Genomic DNA, 24303 nt, shown 5'->3' on the forward strand with positions numbered 1-24303 from the left:
TATAAAAAGAGTGTATGTTTTACAATAAAATCAGTTCCTGTTTAACCTGAATGCTAGTCTGTCTAGTTATTTAGATGAGCTCCAGCTAAAATCACTTTCCTGAGCTACATAGCAGCCTGTTCCAGGCAGAGAAAGGATCATCAGACAGAGCTACCCAGCCTGGGTAGCTGGAGTCTGCGACAGGGTGGGACCCTGGGTACTGATGCTGTCGGGCATCAGGGGTGGCTACAGGCTGTAGTCACTTGCCAGCTACATAGCTGCAGTCGGCAGGGAGGAAGCAGGACCCGTTTGGCGGAGCTACCCAGTCGGGGTAGCCGGGGGTATCCGTCACAGGGGGCATTGGGGGGGAATGCCCACCCAAATGGAATGCTGTGCCCCCTCAAAAAATATTGATATGATCATACGTTTAAAAAAAATAAATAAAATGAATTGTTATGTAATGCTGCATGCTGGGGGCGGAGTTAGCTGCCGGAGTTAACTGTGAGGTCGCATCACGTGTCTGCAAGGAGCTTTGTGTGTTAACCTCGTATTTGGAATTGGAAGTTAATTAGAGACTTTTTGGACTTGTCTTTAAGCCTATTAATTTTACCTAACTATCGTGAGTTACTCATTTTCTTAAAAAATAGACCATGATAAGAATATGATTGTATCATATAAATATAAGTCTATAAATGGCTACTGGCTTCTATCAACGCATCAAAAGTGCACTGTGATCTTAGGCCGGGCCTAAGATCACAGTGCACTTTTTAGGCGTCGATATAAGCCGGTAGCTATTTATAGACTTATATGATACAATCTTATTCTTATAGGCTCACAGTACATAATTTGTATTAAGTAGCCTGATAGCCGTTAGTTATTGCGAAACGGGTATAGCTAAATCTAATCTACAAAATTACCAGTACCTGAAAACCTAGTATCCTCACTGCTATTGCAAACAAAGGGGTTAATTGCATTGGAGGGTTTGGGGTGCATGGCTGTTTAGGGGACATGATTGAGATTTAAAAATGAGTTTAAGGGTTTTGGATCATGGTGATTAAGGGGTAAATTATTTTTAAGGAACTATTGCACTGGGGGTCTCAAGTTTAATGGTTCTGTTTTAGTGCACTACATAGGATTTAGACTTCATTCTTTTACCTAGTGATTTAGCACATATGCTCCAAATGTTAATAGGGGATAAGCCAGCCAGAACCTACACTTTCCTGCAGAATATAGGTCCGATCTTATTTTGATTCTCATACATGCTTTGTAAATGCGTGCCCCCTCGTGGAAAAAAAATGCCCCCCATTTCATTCATTCTGGAGCCGACCCTGCTGATATATGAGCTTCTAAAGTTTGACTGGACCAATGTCCTTCGCTATCAATTGATTGAAATAGGCCTGTGAGGTGAGGGTATATTTTATTTTGAATATATAATTGCTTCACATGTGATTTTAGTGTAATATATTTGAATGATTTTATAATAAAGAACAAAATACATTTACATAACGTGAGAGGAATAATATAAAAATGATGTAAACAAAACATGGAACATGAAGGGGTACTCGGAACTACATTCCCCGGCATACCACGGGAACATAACAAACCGTTCAGATAATCCGAATGTATGATACACATGCGCATTCCAATGCAGCTGTGCCTTCAATGAGAACTACATTTCCCAACGTCCCTTGCAGGCAATGCTTCCTGCGCAGAGGTGACAGTGGGCGGAGCTTTGTGTCAGTGTCGGGCTCTTGCTGCCCCCAGCACATTGCTCTTCGCCGGGTGTCGGAAAACATGGCGCTTAAACGGATTCAGAAGGTGAGCGGTACTGGTGCTCTCGGTATGACGGAAATACTAGCTTTGATTGTTTAGTCACCGTGATAATCATTTATAGTGCTATACTATATACTGGCCAGAATGTGCGAAGAATGAGCTGTTGAAAATGCAAGAATGCTAACTGAAGTATAAAGGGAAATACACGTACTACACAGAGCCTTCAGTGGAACGATGTATAAGGCAAAACCACTGCTAAATAGTGGTCCTATTTGTCGAATGGGAAAATGTAGCACCGCCTACACAAGTAGTAATGCGCGCACGCGCAATGCAACATGGCCTTGTTTGACTGCACTGGTTGTTCATGTGTAAGTTGCTAGAGTAGTAGCTTGTTTGTATAATGCGCATGCGCTTTACGTGAAACTGCTCTTTGGCCGTTTTGCGCATGCGCCACATGTGAGCTACACGCTCCACCCCACACTTTCTTATGTCAGCTGCCAGATAGTGAACCCTGGGCCAGCTGCTAGGCACAGACCTTAAATGGGAAGGGGTGACATAGAACACTGAGTGAAGGGGGGCCCACACGCTCTATGGGTGTAGCAAGGGTACCTATATAGGGGTACATAACACCCTTAAGGGCAGATTACTATTTTTAGAATTAGTTAATGCACCTCCTTATTATAACGTTAGTTGTGTGAAGCCCCTATGAACAAACTCCCTATAGAGACAAGGTGATTCTGTTTGGTACAATTATAGCTTTTCATACCCCATCTTCTAGGAATGGCTCAGGCACATTCCTTCTTATGAAAACTGTTTTTCAAAGCTGGGTATAGCTATATCTGATAATCTATTGCTGCTCGGTGGGGGGAGTAGCAAGTTTTATCACAGGAATGTATGTAAATTCTGTTTATCAATGGGATAGTGTTATATGAAGAAATGTATAGCTCTGACTCATAATGCTGCTTATTGGGAAGGCAAGTCATATTACATAAATAAAAAGTATAGCTGAGGTTGGAGACTAGTATCCTGCTTCACAATAAGGACATGTAATCAAGTCAGAGTTAATTACTGTTACAAACCCAGTTTTTTTTTTTAAAATACTGGATGGTTCTCTTTCTTTATAACTTATGTATCAATTTTGTTTAAATAAAATGTTTTTTTTTGTATCAAGTGCCAAACTAATGTTTTGTGATGGACTACTTATATATTTAGTTATATATTTGGTACTTTGTTTTTGTTATTCTGCCAACCCTTTTTACAGTGAATGATCTTGATAGTAAACCCACATTTGTTTTCTTTCATGATTCAGATACAGCATGCAATTGTAAGCAACTTTCTAATTAACTCCTATTATAATTTTTTTCTTCCTACTCTTGGTATCTTTATTTGAAAAGCAGAAATGTATGTTTTAGAACCGGACTATTTTCAGTTCATTACCTGAGTTCCACTTGCTGATTGGTTACATTTAGCCACCAATAAGCAAGTACAACCCAGGTCCTGAACCAAAAATGGGCCGGTGTTCTGTCGAGAACTCCAATTCCTCAAACTCCTATCTGGCGTCCCTTCTGGTGACTCTTCTATTTTCACCATCTGTTTTGCCTGTCTTGGGGGGTGCACCGCCGATCCTCTAACATATACCCCAAGTAAACCTTGGGGAATGAGGTCTACAATAGGGGCATTGCCCCCATTAAACCCCCCAGGCGGAGGCAAAATAGATAGTGAAGATAGACGATTACAGTGCCCATCTGGTTGTGAATCCTGTCACTCACTGAGACATGAACCAATCAGATGTATGGAATCACTGGAAGTGACGTCAGATTGGAGTTTTTTGATGTATTGGAGTTCTCAATAGAACACCGGCTCTTAAACATACATTTCTGCTTTTTAAATAAAGATACCAAGAGAAGGAAGACAAATTGATAATAGGAGTAAATTAGAAAGTTGCTTAAAATTGCATGCTCTGTCTGAATTATGAAAGAAAAAAATTGGGTTTACTATCCCTTTTTAAATGTAAACATCATAAAACTGCCAGTTTTTCACCACTAACAAAGATCTGTTTTAATATTCCTGATTATTTATTAATTTTTTATGATCTAATTTTGCAGGAGTTGATGGATTTGCAGAGGGATCCCCCAGCACAGTGCTCCGCAGGGCCTGTAGGAGAGGATTGTATGTAATTTTATCATTCCACCTTAAATGTTATCCAAACTATGTTTTGCTCAACAAATGACAATTTCCCTAAAGGGACAGTGCACAGTAAGATGAGTTTCCCCTTAAAGGGATACTAAACCCAATTTTTTTTCTTCCATGATTCAAATAGAGCATGGCATTTCAAGCAACTTTCTAATTTACTCCTCCTTATCAATTTTTCTTCTTTCTCTTGGTTTCTTTGTTTGAATAAGCAGGAATCTAAGCTTATGAGGTGGCCCATTTTTGGTTCAGCACCTGGGTTGCACTTGCTGATTGGTGGCTGCACATATTGACCTCTTGTCATTGGTTCACCCATTGTGTTCAGCTAACTTCCTGTAGTGCAATGTTGTCCTTTAACAAAGAATACCAAAGGAATGAAGCAAATTTGCTAATTGAAGTAAATTGAAAAGTTGTTTAAAATTGTGTTCTCTATCATCAAAGAAAAATTTTGGGTTTCATATCCCTTTAACGTGTTTTCAATAACTTGTTAGACCAGCAACAGATTATAAAATGGATGATACATTCCTCCTTTGTTTATTTCTGTATATGAAATAGCTTTTTTTGTTATTTGAAACAACAACCCATTCAAATAGGTTGTGCTTACAGGGAAACGTGATCTCCTTATTTTATCACTTTCTACACACACAAGCTTTCTTGTCTATCTCTGTTTGTATGCTAAAGCCCAGTACTTAGAAAGAACAATTGAAAATTAACATTTTATTATATATTTCTCCTACACTGCATTGGAAATGTGATTTCTTCTGGCTATGTTGACTCAAATTTTATATCTAATAAAGTTTTCAGTATAGATTGGGATACTACAGGCAAAATCGTCTATTTCAAAGGCCAAAATAAAAGCAGAGATGCTAATTATAAACAATTTAATACAGTCCAAAAAAAAAAGATAATTGGAAACAAATTAAAGAGTAGAACAAAATTACAGTACGCTGTTCCTTTAACTATACTTGTTTTATGGTCATCACTGTATGTTACATTGACCTATGTTCTATGAATGTTGTAGATATTTGCTTACTTTTCTTGAAAAAAAAAGTCCCTTTATCAATATACATTTTTTTACTTTTCTTATCTGCTACTGATCTTGCAATAGCCCCTTTTTGAACCACTCAACTCATAAAAAATTAAGCGAATGAGATCCATTAAGATAATACGTTTTATGCAAATGCTTGCTCAGTGTGTATATTGTTTGAACATATGCACAGTTATATGCATTTGTTGAATCCTGGTAACTTTAACCCTTTAAGGACACAGCTTTCAGTTTGCTCAATTGTTTTATGACGGAAAAATTCCGTCATATGTCCTTAAAAGGTTAAAGGGATATGCAACGCAAACATTTTATTTTGTGATTCAGACAGAACATACTATTTTAACACCTTAATGACCAGCTAAGTACCCTGTATGTCGCTGGTCTTTATATGGGGGTTGCTTTTTTTTTAGACTGCGCTATTTTAGGAAGCCAGCAGAAGGGAGGGAGGGAGGGTGTAATAGCGCGGTCTTGACATTTGCTGCAATACCCACGCTATTACAAACAGACAGTCCCTTATGACCAGCGATGTAAACGGTACGTCGCGGTCGTTGAGGGTTTAAAAAAGGTTTTCAATTTGCTTCATCCCCATGATATTCTGTGTTGAAGAGATACCTAGGTAGGCTACTACAGGTCTCTTGTAAATCTTGTAAATAGATAACATTCTTGCAAAACTGCTGCCATATAGCGCTCCAGAAATGGGTAGGCTCCTAAGCATTACGTCCCTGCTTTTTAAAAAAAAAAAAGTAAACTAAGTGAACAAAGAAAAGTTGATAATAGAAGTAAATTAGAAAGTGGTTTAAAATCACATTTTCTATCTGAATCATGAAAGAAATTTTTTTGGTTTCATATACCTTTACCTTCTGATATTTATGCATGACAAGGGGGGGGGGGCGCATGGGAAAAAAACATAGATTCTACGTATTTAGCCTTTAGCCGCTGCTACATATGGCACATCTTTACAGATATCGTTTGGACACTATGGGCTAGATTTATTAAGCCCCTACGGCAGCAAGTTCTCTCAAGAACTTGCTCGCCGTCATTTATCAAGCAGCGTTCACCAGACCGCTGCTTCCTTAGCCTCTTTGCCACCTCTAATCTGGCGAAATTCAATCTCCTCGGTCTAGTCAGACCGAGGAGATTGACAGCTCCTGCCCGCGCGTGATTGGCTGTGCGCGGGCAGGGGGCAGGATTGCACTCAAGCACAAAATTGCGCTCGTATGCAATGCCGAATACCTGCGGGTATTTTCGCCCCGCCACAGGCGAGTGGAGGCGTACGGGGGCGCGTATCAGCTTTAATAAATCTAGCCCTAAATCTTGAAACAAAGTAGTCATATGTTTACAAGCAAATATAGATCAACTCCTTTTCTCTTTGACTTGCTAGGTCGAATGGGGGGGATGGGTAATGACTAGGCTACACTGCCTGTACTTGAGCAGCGTGACTGCCAACATCGTCTAAGTTAGCAGTGTGGGAATGTGCATTTATTGGAAGTCACATTTGCCTTGAGGTAGAGCGCAAGAGCACAGACCCTCTCACTTTCTGAAAGATCCTACAACTGATTATTTTATTTGCAATACATTTTGTTTTTTTTTCTTAGTCAAATATATTTTCTTATATCTACATTGCACAAGCTGCAGATCTATTTTTAATATAACTGAAGGTAAACAGAAGCCTGTAAATGGCTGTATTTAAAGGGACATGAAATACTATTTTTCTTTCTTGATTCAGAGAGAACATCACATTTTAAATAACTTTCCAATTCACTTCTATTATCTATTTTGTTTTGAGTTCTTGGTTTCCTTTGTTGAAAAGGATACCTAGGTAGGCTCAGGTGCTGCTTATTGGTGGCTTCACGTATATTCCTCCATGTTATTGGTTCATCTCGTGTTCAGCTAGCTCCCAGTAGCGCATTGCTGCTTCTTCAACAGAGAATACCAAGAGAATTCTGCAAAATAGTTGATAGAAAATAGAAGTAAATTAGAAAGTTATTTAACTCTTTCGTGACAGGTTTAAAGTGTCTACATCGGAACACCTGTTCCTATGTAGACAAATTGAAACTACGCGACCGTGCATATGATCGCGAGATTTCAATTATTGGATCGCATCTGGAGGGCGTCCCTACAACCCTAAGAACGCCCTCCAGACCGCGATCAAGTCCTTGAAGCACAGAAGGCTTCAGGACAGCCGTTTGTTATGACGTTCTATTCCGTCATAACGGCTTTAAAGCCCAGTGTAAATATGACGGAATAGAACGGCATAACGGCGTTAAAAATCTTTTCTCTATCTGAATCATGAAAGAGAGACATTTGGGTTTCATGTCCCTTTAAGAGCACTGGGTATTAATTATATTCTTTTTATATTTATAAATCCAGTAGCCTTATTGCAAGCTAATTTATTTTTATATTACTAGGTTAATATATGCCCCTGTTCTACTTTTGTGATGATTAAATGGGCGTGCTCTTCAAAGGCATATTCTGGCACTGTAATTTAACTAGTATTATGTTATTAAAATTCTTTTAATATCCAGACTTAATTTTAATCATATAGTCAGATTAGAACACATTGGTTGTTAGTCACAGTACAGATGAGAATTTAATTAAAGGGACATTAAACACGAAGTACATTTTCTAAGCATTAGGCTTGAGGATATTCCCCGCCTCTCTCTAGTCATGGGTGCTGTCATATTGAAATCTCTTTCACTGCATTCCAGTGCTGACATTTGTACACATTTACAACTCTCCTTCGATACCTACAGTGTAATCTAGGTTTCAAAATGGCAGCACCCATGATTAAAGATGGGTGCATGAAATGTAGTGTTTAGTGGCTGACAGTGAATCTGTATAGAATATAGTCAATAATATGTAGGAGGTGAACATTTAAGTGGATGTATTATTTAGTATTGCACATGGGTTTTAGAGAAACTGCTGTACATAGATTTTGAACATTCTTCACATACAGTGGATTGTATCTGTTGGACCATAACCTGTCAACCAAGAAAGATTCTGTTTTGCATATGTAGACCTTTTTATTTTCACAATTTAACACACTTTTTTTTTTTTTTTTTTTTTAAATTAACTTATCAAATTGACTTTGTTCTCTTAATATCATTTGAAAAGCATATGTACATATCCTCAGTAGCAGCAATGCACTACAGTGAGCTACCTGTTGATTGGTGGCTATACACATTTGTCCCTTGGCTTACTAGATGTGTCCAGTAAGCTCCCAGTAATGCACTGCTGCTCTGGAGTAGACTCTGTATTTAAAGGGACACTGAACCCATTTTTTTTTCTTTTGTGATTCAGATAGAGCATGGCATTTTAAGCAACTTTCTAATTTACTCCTATTTATCAAATTTTCTTCATTCTCTTGGTATCTCAATTTGAAATGCAAGAATGTAAGTTTAGATGCCGGCCCATTTTTGGTGAACAACCTGGTTTGTTCTTTCTGATTGGTGGATAAATTCATCCACCAATAAAAAATACTGTCCAGAGGTCTGAACCCCCCAAAAAAGCTTAGATGCCTTCTTTTTCAAATAAAGATAGCAAGAGAACAAAGAAAAATTGATAATAGGAGTAAATTAGAAAGTTGCTTAAAATTGCAAGCTCTATCTGAATCACAAAAGAAAAAATTTGTGTTCAGTGTCAATTAGAATACATCAATCACTATATTACAAACCTCAAAAAGGTGGCCAGGCATCTCCAATCACTAAAAATAAAAGCAGTGTTAATACAAAAAAAAAACTTTTCTAATGAGGTCATTTATAATAAAAAAATTTTCTTTCATCGTTGAGATAAAACATGTAATTTGAAAACAACTTTCCAATTTACTTCTGTTATCTAATTTGCTTTGTGCGCTTGGTATCCTTTGTTGAAAACCACACCTAGGTAGTCTCAGGAGCAGCAATTCCCTACTGGGAGCTAGCTGCTGATTGGTGGTGGCTTACACATGTATCCCTATTGTCATTGGCTCATCCAATGTGTTCGGCTAGCTCCCAGTAGTTCAGTTAAAAAAATCTTACAGAGAGAATGAAGCAAATTTGATAATATAAATAAATTGGAAAGTTGTTTTAAAGGCACATGAAACCCAAATTGTTTATTTTGTGATTCAGATAGAGTATGCATTTTAAACAACTTTCCAATTTACTTTTATTATCAAATTTGCTTCATTCTCTAGGTATAATTTCCTGAAGGAGCATTAATGCCCTACTAAAAGCTAGCTGAACACATCTAGTGAGTCAATCACAAGAAACAAATGTGTGCAGGCACCAATCACCAGCTTGCACCCACTAGTGTAGGGATATGTACATATTCTTTTTCAACAATGGATACCAAGAGTAGTACTTTTGAAAATAGAAGTGAATTTAAAAGTGTCTTAAAATTTACATACTCTATCATATTTATGCAAGTTTATTATTGACTTTCTTATCCCTTTTAATATCCAAGTTTCCAAAAATATATTCTGTGTCATCTGTCATATGCAACGCTGATCATTCACCACGGAAATGTTTCACATCAATTCATGTGTCGTGCTTCACATAATGCAGTGTTTCTCAGTCCCATAATTTAATCCGTACTATTGGACATGAGTCAGTTACAGTTCTCATGTGGCATAAACATTAATCAGTGTATTACAAACATGCAGAAGGGCATAATAATAATGACAGTTTGTTCCAGCACTCAACAGGAAAGATCCTGCTGAGAAATCCAAAAGAGTAACTGGGGAAAGTTGGTGTTCTTTACCAGCCCCTCCTCTGGGTAATGCACAGGGCTGTTTATATAAATAAAACTGGGATTTACAAAATCAGGTTGCTGATTAAACACTGCAGTGCTTATTTGTTCTAGTTTTTTCTATCATGCTAAGCTCTGCTCTCATCCTCAATATGTTGCCTGCAAACACAAATGGAAAAATTTCTGCACCGAGTTATGTTAAAGGGACATAATAGTGCAAAAACAAAATGCGCTAATATGTTAGAGCATGTATTTAGTTTTAATATTGCTTGCCCACAGGGTGGATGAAAAACAAATTTTTAAAAAAATATATATTTTTTTAAAAATGTGGATGAAAAACAAATTTTTAAAAAAATATATATTTTTTTTAATTTGAATCAGATTTCTTTTATTTAAAAAGGATTTCTAAAGATAGTTTCTGTTTAAGATACATTATAATCTAAAGGTTATTCATCCTGAAATATAGATTATTAATTATATAGCAAGATTCTGTATATTTATGGCTGTAATGTGTGTTTGTTTTTTGGTAAATATTAATCCATTCAGTGTCATGCTGTCCCATAAGTTTCTGTCAGATTATTTTAAGCATTTTTTCTGTCTTTAAGATATCACATATTATTGGTTTTATATTTCTCAAAACTGTGAATTTGTGTCTCCAGAAAGAACAGGCCCCTTCTTCACAGAAAAAAAATGTTATATATTAAACATACAGCGTTGAGAAATGTCCCTTAGGGACATAATCATGAAAGAAAACTTTTGGGTTTCAGATAAAAGCATACAGTTTTCAGATTTACTTCTATTATCAATTTTGTTGAAGGAGCCTAGCTGAACACATTGGGTGAGCTGAACACATTGGGTAAGACAGTCACAAGCAGCTAGCTCACAGTAGTACATTTCTTCTGCGCCTACCTATGTATGCTTTTCAACAATGGATACCAAGAGAATGGTGCTTATTAGATAAGAGAAGCTGGAAAATTGTTAAAAATTGCATGTTCTTTCTCAATCATGAAAGTTTAATTTTAACTTTACTGTCTACTTTAAGGCCATTGCCCCCCCTGCAAATCTATGTACACAGAATCAACCCATACTAAGTTTCAAGAAGCTCACTGAATAAAATATTGCTTGGAGTGGAATAGATCTGCACAAGGACCTAAGTGTGAGGAAATATGTTATTGTTTTAGTTAGATGAAACTATTTAAATTTTTATTGTTAATCAATTATGAACGATTAACTTATTAAACTAGAGATAGTTCACCTCCCAATAATTTCATTAATTTTAATGATCTATCTAGGCATATGTAATGATATATAACCAAATCGGTAATGGTTTGATATAACCGGAAACATAATCTGAAAAGTTATTTGAATGATGATTTGAATCAATTGAAATCAGACTTACTGACTAGTGATTTAAATCATGATTTAATTCAATTTGATTTAAATACAATTCACCCTGCTTGCATATAACATTGGGAGCCAGGATAAATAGTTAGGAGACAGTATACCTGCCCTGTATGTATAGGTTTACAAACTCTCTACAGGCATAGAGTTTAAAAAAAAATAAAATAAATATATATATCTATATCTATCTATCTATCTCTATCATCTATCTCTATCATCTATCTCTATCATCTATCTCTATCATCTATCTCTATCTATCTATCTCTATCTATCTATCTCTATCATCTATCTCTATCATCTATCTCTATCATCTATCTCTATCATCTATCTCTATCATCTATCTCTATCATCTATCTCTATCATCTATCTCTATCATCTATCTCTATCATCTATCTCTATCATCTATCTCTATCATCTATCTCTATCATCTATCTCTATCATCTATCTCTATCATCTATCTCTATCATCTATCTCTATCATCTATCTCTATCATCTATCTCTATCATCTATCTCTATCATCTATCTCTATCATCTATCTCTATCTATCTCTATCTATCTCTATCTATCTCTATCTATCTATCTATCTCTATCTATCTCTATCTATCTCTATCTATCTATCTCTCTCTATCTCTATCTATCTATCTCTATCTATCTCTCTCTATCTCTATCTATCTATCTCTATCTATCTCTATCTCTATCTCTATCTATCTCTATCTCTATCTCTATCTATCTCTATCTATCTATCTCTATCTATCTATCTATCTCTATCTATCTCTATCTCTATCTATCTCTATCTCTATCTATCTATCTCTATCTATCTATCTATCTATCTCTATCTATCTATCTCTATCTATCTATCTATCTCTATCTATCTATCTCTATCTATCTATCTATCTCTATCTATCTATCTCTATCTATCTATCTATCTCTATCTATCTATCTCTATCTATCTATCTCTATCTATCTATCTCTAGATAGATATCTATCTCTATCCCTAACACACAAACAAAATATAGAAAATAATTTATTTTTTTTGCAAAAACGTTATATTCATTTACAATACATCAATTACTATATTAAAACCTTCAAAAAAATGTTTAACCTCATAGTCAGTTCCAAAGCAGCACTACTGAAAGTGATGGTAAATGCTAGCATTTCAAAAGCGCTAGGATTTACCATCACTAAAAATAAAGGCCATCTTCATTCATCAGTTTAAACTAAATAAAATGAAAAAGTGTCTCTTATGTCACTGATGTTTTTAATGCGGTGACGTTTCCATCTCTTAAACAATAGCCATGCGGGTGATCAGCATTATGCTGTAGCTACGCACGGCTATATTAGCTACGAGGTGGAAATGTCACCACATTGAAAAAATGAGCAGTGCTGTGGGCCGCAAGAGAAACTAGGTTTAGCAGTGAAGTCACAGTTAAATAAAGGCAACTTTTCTTCAGTTTTACTTTTTAAATGATGAATAAAGGTGGCCTTTATTTTTAGTGATGGTAAATCCTAGCTTTTTTGAAACGCTAGGTTTTACCATCACTTGAATACATCTGGTGAATCAAAAACAAGAGGCAAATGTGCAAAGCCACCAATCGCCAACAGACTCCTTTTATTGCAATAATTAAATGCTCTAACATAGAACAGCATTTTCTTTTTTGCACTTTTTGACTTTGATATCAAATTGTGTCATTACAACATAAGTTGTGTCCCCAGTGCTGGATTTTTTTTGTTGTTGTCATTTTGAAATTGATAATGCCTTTACTAACCATTCTCCAGATTTGCATACCCAACATTGTTATATTAATATACTTTATAACCTCTGATTTTGCCGGTTTCTAAGCTCCAGCAGACCGCCCCTTATCTCAGTGCTTTTTAGATCTTGCACAACAGCTAGCCAATGCTAGTTTGTGTGCCATATAGATTACATTGTGCTTACTCTTGTGGAGAATGGTTATGAAAGAAGCAGCACTGAATGGCTAAAATCCAAGATTGTAATAATCACTGAGATGACTGGCAGTCTGCAGTGGCTTATATATAGGTAATCATAGAGGTAAAAGCATATTAATATGACAGCGTAAATTATGCAAAACTGGGGAATGGGTAATAAAGGGATTAGCTATTTTTTTTAACAATAACAATTTTCAAGTTGTCTGTGCCTTTAACACTTTAATAATTCTGCTTTTCATAGCTAAAGCTCTGGAAAAAAATTAAGAGACTACTCCATTTGTTCTTAAATCAGTATATCTACATGTATGTCAACCATTCCAGTGTCTGTTGAATTTTAACACAGGCACACCTCATTCTACTTAATGTGGTACTGGTTAGATCACCTGACCCAAATCTTATTTAATAAGGAAACGTATAAAAAACATTGCTGTGGCCATCTCTAGCCTCTTACAATAGGACCAGATGGATGGCAAAACAGTGCTAGTAGTACCTCAATGACCATGCTTAAAGAGTTGAAAAGAAAAGTTTTGAGTGAGGAAGTGTTCAATTCTGGCTTTACTGGCAGAGGGATACAGCGAGCGTCAGGTCGCTTCCACCCTTAAAATTTCAAAGACGGCGGTTCATAAGAACAATGTCAAGCAGCAGACATTGGGGACAACAAAGCTACAGACTGGTAGAGAGCGAAAATGACTCTCCACTGCCTGGGATGACTGCCAACTCATTTGAATGTCGCTCAACAACCATAGGATGACCTCAAGTGACCTACAAAAAGAATGGCAGATGGGGTGAAGTGCACGGCGAAGACTGTTCGAAACAGGCTCCTAGGGGCAGGGTTGAAGTTGTGAAAAGCTAGAATAAAAGCCCTTCATCAATGAGAAGCAAAGAAGAGCCAGGCTGAGGTTTGCAAAAGACCATTAGGACTGGACTGTAGAGGACTGGAGTAAGGTTATCTTCTCTGAGGAGTCAAATTTTCAGCTTTGCCCAACACCTCGTCGTATAATGGTTAGACAGATCTGTGGAGGCCTACAAGCCAGAGTGTCTCACTCAGTGTGAAATTTGGAGGATCTGTGATTATCTGGGGGTGCTTCAGCAAGGTAGGAATTGGGCAGATTTATCTTTGTGAAGGACTCATGAATGAAGCGACATACAAGGTTATCCTGGAAGAAAACTTGCTTCCTTCTGCTCTGACAATGTTCCCCAACTTTGAGGATTGGTTTTTCAGTCATGGCCAGCCCAATCTACAGACCTGAACCCCATTGAAATTCTCAGGATAGTGGTCAAGAGGAAGATGGATGTTCACAACCTATCAAACAAAGCTAAGCTGCTTGAATTTGAGGTCTGAAAACACTGCATCTTTGGTATTTTGACCAGTTGTCATTTTCTGCAAATATATGCTCTAAATGACAATATTTTAATTTTGGAATTTGTGAGAAATATTGTTAGCAGTTTGAGGAAAATTAACATTTTTGTAAAACCAGAGATACTTTGGCAGTGGTCTATTAGTTTTTTTTCCAGAGGTATATCTACTTTTGTCCATTTTAAAGTGACAGTAACCTGCTGAGTACAGCTACAGTAGTAGGGTTACTGCTCAGCATACTAATGCATTTCTCCTGAACCTGCAGCTCTATTTTTAAAGCTGTTACAAGAGTCATGTGGTAAAGTTCTGCATGTTTATACTGGGCGCTGCCATCTTGGTACACAAAATTCCAAAATGGCGGCGCCCATTGTAAAGATGCAGAACTTAAATAACCAGCACCTTTTGAAGGGTTAAGACATGAAACCCAAAAAATTTCTTTTAATGATTCAGATAGAGAATACAATTTTAAACAACATTCCAATTTACTTCTATTATCTTATTTGCTTTTATTTGCTATTATTTAGATAATGTGTCAAACACACTAGGCATCTATGTGCAGTTACTGAGCCTATGTAGATGCTTTTCAATAAAGGATATCAAGAGAATGAAGCAAATTAGACAATAGAAGTACATTTGAAAGTTGATTAAAATTGCATGCTCTTTCTAAATCATGAAATTTTTTTTTTTTTTGGGGGTTTCATGTCCCTTTAACCCCTTAACGACCAAGGAGGTGCCTGACATGTCCTCTGGGGTTTCAAGCCCTGGAAGAGATCCTGATCGCTTCCAGACGCTTTCAGGGTATTGCAGTGATGCCTTGATATTGACGCATACTGCAATGCCCTTTTTTAGACACTCTGTAGCCCTCTCTGCATCAGCCAGGGATGGTACTGATCGTTGGTGGGTGGGAGCTGTAGCAGGGAGGTGGGTGGGCGACCTATCGCTGGTCCACTTCCTTCCAGGTGCCAGTAGCGGGGGGCGGGAGCACGTGCAGGTGGATGGGAGCGGGTGGGTCTGGGACCGCTACACTACAGAAAAATGTAAGGGATGGAGGGAGAGGGGGTAAATAAATGTTTGGAAAGGGATCTTGGAGGGGGGTAGGGATATAAAGGGGGGCAGCTACACTACAGAAAATTGAGGTTTTTTCTATTTATTTATAAATAAGGCTTTTTTTTTTTTTTTTTTTTTTTTTTTTTTTTTTTAACCAACTGGGTACTGGCAGACAGCTACCAGTACCCAAGATGACGGCAACTAGTTAGAGGGGGGAGGGTTAGAGAGCTGTGGGGGGATCAGGGAGGTTGGGGGCTAAGTGTGGATCCAACACTGCAGAATAGCTAGAAAAAAAAAGCCTTTTATTTTAGTACTGGCAGACTTTCTGCCAGTACTTAAGATGGCGGTGACATTTGTGAGGTGGGGGAGGGTGGAGAGCTGGGGATCAGGGGGTAGGATGTGTCAGGTGGGAGGCTGATCTCTACACTAAAGCTTAAACCCTACAATCTATCTAACTCCTTAACTGCTGGGCATAATAAAAGTGTGGTGCTCAACGGCATTCTAATTACCATAAAGCAATACCAAAGCCATATATGTCTATTTCTGAACAAAGGGGATCCCAGAGAAACATTTACAACCATTTGTGCCATAATTGCACAAGCCGTTTTTAAATAATTTCAGTGAGAAACCTAAAATTGTGAAAATTAACAAAAAAATGTATTTGATCGCATTTGTCAGTGAAATGGTGCCATGAAATATACCAAAATGGGCCTAGATCAATACTTTGGGTTGTCTACTAAAACAAATGTATACATGTGAAGGGTTATTCAGGGATTCCTGAAAGATATCAGTGTTCCAATGTAACTATCGCTAATTTTGAAAAAAAAAAATGGTTTGGAAATAGCAAAGTGCTACTTGTACTTATTGCCCTATAACTTGCAAAGAACATGTAAACATTGGGTATTTCTAAACTCGGGACAAAATTTAGAAACTATTTAGCATGGGTGTTTTTTGGTGGTTGTAAATATGTAAGAGATTTTGGGGGTCAAAGTTAGAAAAAGTGTGGTTTTTATAAAAAAAAAAATTTCATCATATTTTATAAAAAAAATGTTATAGTAAATTATAAGATATGATGAAAATAACGGTATCTTTAGAAAGTCCATTTAATGGCAAGAAAAACTGTATATAATATGTGTGGGTACAGGAGTAAGAGGAAAATTACAGCTAAACACAAACACCGCATAAATGTAAAAATAGCCCTGGTCCCAATTAGTAAGAAAATTGAAAAATGGGTCTGGTCACTAAGGGGTTAAAATAAGAAAATGGCTTCTAAGAGGACAATAGTATGGTGAGTAGTAACCATACTACTGTAGGTGTACCCAACAGTTAAATATCGCTTTAAGGATTTCAGAGATTGATGTCAAAACCATATCATCCTGACTGAACATAGAGACTAATGTGTGGGGGTTTATAGGAGGACTAAAAAAAAAATCACTCATTATTGCTCTTTGAATTGTTTATGTTGGCGCCTGACAAACTCCACGAGGCCAAGACTGCTTTTAAAATATTAATATTTCTGGTCCCTAAATTTTAGGAATATTCTTCATGTCTATGTAAAAAATCCTTCCTTGATTCTTACAAAACATGGCTAGTTCCTCAATATTCTAACAGAGTAACATAGTAGATGAGGTTGAAAAAAAGACCAAAGTCCATCGAGTTCAACCTATACAAATCTAAAATACTTACAAAAAGCTCCAGTTAAATTTAAATAATCCCACTAAAAGGTGACCTATTTAATACTAGCAATCCTATCCATGATTTTTGTTTCTAATCAGAAATGTATCCAAACAATTTTTAAATGTATCTAGGGTATTGGCATTCACTACCTCCTTTGGTAATGAATTCCACAATTTTATTGCTCTTACAGTGAAAAAAAACGTTTCCGTTGCAGGAGATTAAATCTCCTTTCCTCCAACCTTAAATTGTGACCTCTTGTCACAAACAATTTTCTTGGAATAAACAGAGCTTCTGCCATCTCTGTATATGGGCCTTGAATATATTTATATAAAGTAATCATGTCACTTCTCAAGCGCCTTTTTTTCTAAATAAAACAGACCCAGTTTGGCTAGCCTCTCCTCATAGCTTAAATTCCCATTCCCCTTATTAGCTTTGTGGCCCTTCTCTAAACTTTTTCTAGTTCTGCGATATCTTTTTTTGAGATCGGTCCCCAGAACTGCACTCCATACACAAGGTGAGGTCTTACCAGGGATTTATATAGTGACAGAATTATGCTTTCCTCCCTTGAATCAATGGCTCTTTTAATACATGCTAGTATCTTATTAGCATTTGTAGCCGCTGCCCTGCATTGTGCACCCATCTAGTTATCTATTACTACTCCCAAATCCCTTTCCTCCTCTGTTTGGCTAAGTCTTGTCCCGTAAATAATACGTTGCCTGCTTATTTTTACTTCCAAAATGTAAAACCTTACATTTTCCTGTATTAAATCTCATTTTCTATTTACCTGCCCGTACTTCTAATTTTTGCAGATCCCTTTGTAAAGAAAGTTCATCCTGCTCTGACCTAATGACCTTACTTAACTTGGTATCATCTGCAAAAATAGAGTTGTCGCTATTTTAACCTTGCTCCGTCATTTATAAAAATATTAAAAAGAACAGGACCCAGTACTGATCCCTGGGGGACTCCACTGATTACCTTTGTCCAATCTGAGTATGATCCATTCATTACTATTCGTTGCTCCCTATCTTTTATCCATGAGCTAAAATTTTCAGCTATTCCCAGTCCCTTAATTTTGTGCATTAATCTCTCATGTGGCACTGTATGAAATACCTTTGCAAAATCGAAGTATATCACATCAACTGATTCCCTTTTAGCTATATTTTTACTTACTTCCTCATAGAATCTAATTATATTAGTTTGACATGATCTATTTCTCATAAAACCATGCTAATTTGAACTCATAATCTTGTTTACATGAATGTGCTCATCAATATAATCCCTTATAATCCCTTCAAATATCTTCCCCACTATTGATGTCAGACTATCTGGTCTAAAGCTTCCTGGATCTTCCCTGCTTCCCTTTTTGAAGAGTGGCACCACATCAGCTTTACACCAATCCTGGGGTACTATGCCTGAGGATAATGAGTCTTGAAAAATTAGTAGAGGTTTGTCTATAACAGTGCTAAGTTCCCTTAGCACCCTTGGGTGTATTCCATCTGGAGAATATCAAAAAGAAGGCGCCACCATAGTGCACAATCAGTAGCTCAGATACGCATCAGCGCAGATACTATTGTACTTACAAGATTCAAATCACTTGAGAAGTGCTACACAGGCTTCCTGGACTCTTATAAGTCTTCCAGACATCTTCCCCTCGTATATTACAAACAGAGTGGGACCTTGGTAGGCTGCAAATACCAGGGACAGTCTTTTACTGCAGAAATGTGGTTTACAACATGTAAGAGTGTCCACGTTAAACTTCCACAGTAGTATATTAGAATAGTAAATGATAAAAAAAAGTTGTGGAAAAAGTCTAAAGTATAAAAAGACTGTTAAAATACGTTTCTCGATCTTGCCTGACCCGTTTCCTCAGGTGTATATAACATAATAAAATTCCCACGACTTAAAAACCTTGTTCGGCGTCCTCTACACAGAAATGCGCCTGCGCAAAGGTTTCCCGTATGTAGTGTTAGTAAATCCCTAACGTAACAATGATTCCCCATTGGTTTAGTAATGTTCAATCAAAATCAAGAGTTACTGCTCCATCCCTTCTCAGACTTCACTGGAGAGATCTGATAGGTTCAAGGTTGTGATCGGAGCTTCAATCGAATCGTTGTGGTGACAACCCACCAACTTCACTGGCTAAATATTACTCGTGGTTGCCGTTATTATCTTCCAGAAAACCTTCTCATGAAGCCTCAAAAAACCTAATATATCGATCAACAATATTTATATAAAACACCCAATAATAAAAAACACATTAGCACCTCATTTACAGCTGGATAAATAAAATCAATGATCGTGCAAAAGGCAATCTATACAATTCTCATCAGATCATCTAGACATAATTCCAAAGCATGATATTAAAAGAGAGAGTTTATCACAAAACATAATGTAAATATAATACAAAACAAAAGTGCAGATTATCGGTATTTGCTACACCTATCCTAAGGTTATAGGTCCCCAATAAATGGATAACAATTAATCTGATACAATATTCTAATATAATAACATCATATTGTAGCAGACCGTTAATAAAACAAGTGCATCGATAACTGTTATAAATATCTTGTGTAAGTCAAATGAGATAAAACTCCTAATTTTTAATGAAAAAATGGATTCCATCTGGGCCTGGAGTTTTATTTACCTTAATATTATCCAGTTTTTTCCTGATATCTTCTATAAATAACCCAGTTAAAGGGACACTGAAACCAAATTTTTTCTTTTGTAATTCAGAAAGAGCATGCAATTTTAAGCAACTTTCTAATTTACTTCTATTATCAATTTTTCTTCGTTCTCTTGCTATCATTATTTGAAAAAGGCATCTAAGGTTTTTGTTTGTTTTCAGTACTCTGGACAGCACTTTTCTATTGGTGGATGAATTTATCCACCAATCGGCAAGGACAACCCAGGTTGTTCACCAAAAATGGGCCGGCATCTAAACTTACATTCTTGCATTTCAAATAAAGATACCAAGAGAATGAAGAAAATTTGATAATAGGAGTAAATTAGAAAGTTGCTTAAAATGTCATGATCAATCTGAATCACAAAAGAAAACTTTTGGGTACAGTGTCCCTTTAATGGTATGGGCTGGCATGTTCTAGTTTGTTTTAAAGTATCAGCCATTGGGTCCTCTCTTGTGTATACTGAAGAAAAAAACTGGTTTAGTACCTCAGCCTTCTCCTTGTCACTGTTTACCATGCTACCCTCCACAAATTTTAATGTACCTATATTCTCCTTCTTAGGTTTTTTGCTATTTATGTACTTAAAGAACCTTTTAGGGTTAGACTTAGAATCCTTTGCAATTCATTTTCAATTTTGGCTAATTTGATTACTTTTTTGCATGCTTTGTTATATTCCTTATAAATACGGTATGTTGAGTCTGTACTATTTTCTTTGAATAATTTAAATTATTAAATAATTTAAATGAAGTTTTTTCCTAATTTCTCTTAACAGATTTTTATTTAGCCACATTGGCTTGGATTTTTTATTTATCAAAGTTTATAATGTTATCCATTTATCCTCTGTATTTGTACTCTGGGTTTCACAAAAAAAAAAAATTATCCTTCACATGTTCCTTCCTCTTTGTATTTCAGTGTTTCACTGGCAGGCGACTATCATGGGCCCTGTAAGTATATTTTACATTATTTCCTAGTGTTGAAACATCTAGTCCCCTTTTTTATAGTTTTTTTTTTTTTTTTAGTGTTTGTCACGTGAATCTATATAGGAATGTTTACTACTTCATATGTGTGTTTTAATGTTTATTTGGGCTTATTATGTAGCAAGCCAAGCTCATAGGAGTACAATTTATGACTAAAACAAAATACATTTCATACATGGGTTTTAGGGATTTGGATATTAAAGGGACATTAAACACTTTGAGATGGTAATACAAAATGATAAATAGTGTGTGTGTGTGTATATATATATATATATATATATATCTATATATTCTGCAATATACGTTCATTATTTATTTTGTCCCTTTTCCTGTAATTCTGAAATGGTGAGCTTTTTAGTTCCTGTTAGAAACGGAAGTCCAGAACATTTGTTATATTCCGCACAGCCATTGGCTGCACACTCTAGTGACCTATTTATATAACTGTCCCTAATTGGCCACATCAGAGAAGGTAACCTAAGTTAAAACATGGCAGCACCCATTGCTTTATAGACACTAAAACTCTATACTTATTTTTCAATATTTAAAAAATACATCTACGTGTTATTCTCAGACTAATCCTTTTTTTTTTTTTTTTTAAATATCCCTTTAGTTGTTTTAATCCTTTTTTTTTTTTTTTTTTTTTTTTTATAAATAATTTTTATTCCTCAGCATTTTGGATAAAGCCCTAGCAACGAATGTCAGTTCTAACCTTTATAGAATTTCAGATGCAGATTTTACAACAATAAGAAATCTACAAACTGGACAGAGATATTTGGCAAAGATAGGCTTGTGTTTTTCAGTTTTCAGGACTGTAAATTCTACAATTTTCAGACTTAAAAGAAATGAAACGCGTCTAGTTTTTGTGTAATAATATTTGTTCCACACTCCCTAGAGCGGCCAGAATGCACATTCTGTAATTTGCAAATGCTACAGATCAATAGCAAGTTTAGATCATTTACAGTAGTTTGAGAACCTAGGTTACAGATTTTGCTGTTTGCCCTCCCTAGGGAGCGTGGGACAAAGCACATTTTTATACAAAAGCAAGAAGCATTTTAATGTCTTGCTGAATTACAAAACAGGGGGCAAAGTTGTTTTAAATGTTAATTAAACATTTTATATTACGATCTCAACAAGTTTACTGTCCGTTTAACCTCCATTTTTTTTTTTTAATCATTAGTTTTTTTTGCATTAAGATTTATTTTCAACTGTACAATATCCATTGAAATACTCCCATGCAGTCCTGTAATAGCATCATAAACAAAACGGTTTATAATTATGTGAATAAAGGTACATGCCGTTTCCAAATATTTTTAAACTCTCTCTGATTGCATGAAAGAATATTTTTTTTATTTTTAGTTTAACATCCCTTTTAAAGGAATATGAAAGTCAAAATTAAACTTGCATGATTCAGATAGAGCATGTGATTTTAAGACACTTAAATTCACTATTTTAAAATGTGCTTTTTTTCTCTTAATTTCCATTCTTGAAAAAGAATACACACTTAACCTACACTCGTGGGAGCTAGCTGCTGATTGGTGTCTGTACACACTTGTCTGTTGTGATTGGCTACCTAGATGTGTTCAGCTTGCTGCCAGTGGTGCAGTGTTGTTCCTTCAGCAAAGGATAACAAAATAACGAAGCAAATTTGATAATAGAAGTAAACTGGAAAGTTGTTTAAAATTGTATGTTCTATCCAAATCATGAAAGAAAATTTTGGGAAATATAGGATAAAGAGACAGTCTAATGTAATTTCTTCATTACTGATCCTAGTTAACTATGTTTATCCATCAATAAGGGTCTATGACCGTAATGCAAAAATTGCATGATGTAACAAATTAGATCATGTCATTTCTGCATTAGAATGTTGCTTTAAGATTCTGTAATGAAAGGGATTAACTGGTTCTATCCATCCATTCAAACACACTAAAAGGCCAGCACATGCTCAGATGCACACGTCTAGGCTAAAAGCCATAGTTACAGCATTTTGTCAAAAGGTTACCACTTCAATGTCTCTTTTTATTGGGACCCTAACCTACAGCTACACATGCTAGTTTACAACCGAGAAAAACTGATATGTAAACAATGATGCCACAGACAAATTTAAAATTTTCTAAGAGATATACACAGCCTGAATGCAAACACAAGTTATAGCACCCAGAGCATTTTGCAGTGTCATGGGTGTGTACCCACTCAAGTTTCTGAGTGCAGTCCATCTCAGAGTTTTGTGTCTAGGAAAATTGCAAATTAACTGTGTCACATTTGTTTGCCTCCCAGTGTGCTAGGTTGTAAGCTAGCATGTGTGGCTGTATGTTAGGCAGCCATTCAGAAGAGACCTCAAAGTGGTAACTGCACTTATCACCATTTGACCAAATTCTGTAACCAACGCTTCATTTTATGCTTTTCACCTAGCTGTGTGCATGTTGGTAAGTGCTGGGCATTCTATGTGTTGTGTTTGATATTTTTATTGGCTTTTAAACCTGCCATGTTTGTGGTTAACCATCTGAGTGATTGATTGCTGAAACAGCTGTCTGTGAGTGCTGCTGAGCATCCAGAGCTGTACGTTTTGCCAGCGGCATGGGATATGTACCCTCTCCAACGTGAAAGTGCAGTCAATCTCTGGGAAACGCACACACTGTACTCCTATATGCTCTTGATTTCTCTCACTGACACACTTAACCAATTTCTCATCCTCCTACAGAATGACAGCCCTTTTCAAGGTGGCGTTTTCTTCCTTACTATTCACTTCCCCACAGATTATCCTTTTAAACCTCCAAAGGTAAGGGCATTTTATGGAACAAACCATTATAATTATCCCTAAGTGTATGGGACTTGCCTTTCTACGAAAACAACTCATCCAGTTAACAATGTTATCACTATACCCAATGTGCATGTTTGCAGTCACCACCTGTTAACGCTTTCTTCACCTTACAGGTGGCATTCACAACCAAAATCTACCACCCTAATATTAACAGCAATGGTAGCATCTGCTTGGACATCCTGCGGAGCCAGTGGTCCCCAGCACTGACAGTTTCTAAGGGTAATGTGTGTATATTATGACATTTTATTTTGGAAACATGCTTTGGTATAAACATACTGGACCTACTTCAGAGCGCTACCAATGCCGAGCAGCAGGTCCCCATGACAACTAGAAATTGAGGTCAGGTGTCCAATAAATTGCCCCCCCCCCAATTCTCTCATCTCTTTTTCTGAAGTCCAGCTCTCTCTTAAATCAGGCCTAGCATTCTCCTTCCACACTCAACCCCAGTACTTTTTTATTGTTGGGCCCATGCATTTTAGCTGTTCTTCCTAAAGCCCACGAGGTCCACCCACACTACTCCCTGGGCCTAGCACACTTCACCATCTTCCCTCCCTAGGCCCAGTGTTTTGCAACTTGCACTTCTCTCTGGGCCTAGAACTATTTGCCATGCCCAGTTCTGTCAAAATCTTTATATAAAGAAGCCACACAGGTTTGGTAACACAGAAGTCAGGGCCAAAAAGTGTGTT

At 36.5% G+C, this 24303-nt stretch overlaps 1 protein-coding gene across 1 annotated transcript in view; it reads left to right on the forward strand.

Annotated features, from left to right (window-relative positions):
- Positions 1-1663: 1663 nt before the first annotated feature.
- UBE2D4 (ubiquitin conjugating enzyme E2 D4 (putative)) overlaps positions 1664-24303 on the forward strand; it is a 42580-nt gene continuing 19940 nt past the window's right edge. The window contains exons 1-5 of the mRNA XM_053718136.1: positions 1664-1797; positions 3858-3921; positions 20735-20766; positions 23498-23575; positions 23731-23836. Coding sequence (XP_053574111.1) covers positions 1774-1797; positions 3858-3921; positions 20735-20766; positions 23498-23575; positions 23731-23836 — 304 coding nt within the window. The 5' untranslated portion in view covers positions 1664-1773. The remainder of the gene's footprint in view (positions 1798-3857; positions 3922-20734; positions 20767-23497; positions 23576-23730; positions 23837-24303) is intronic.

Source organism: Bombina bombina, chromosome 6 (assembly GCF_027579735.1).
Source record: "Bombina bombina isolate aBomBom1 chromosome 6, aBomBom1.pri, whole genome shotgun sequence".
Lineage (NCBI taxonomy): Eukaryota > Metazoa > Chordata > Amphibia > Anura > Bombinatoridae > Bombina > Bombina bombina.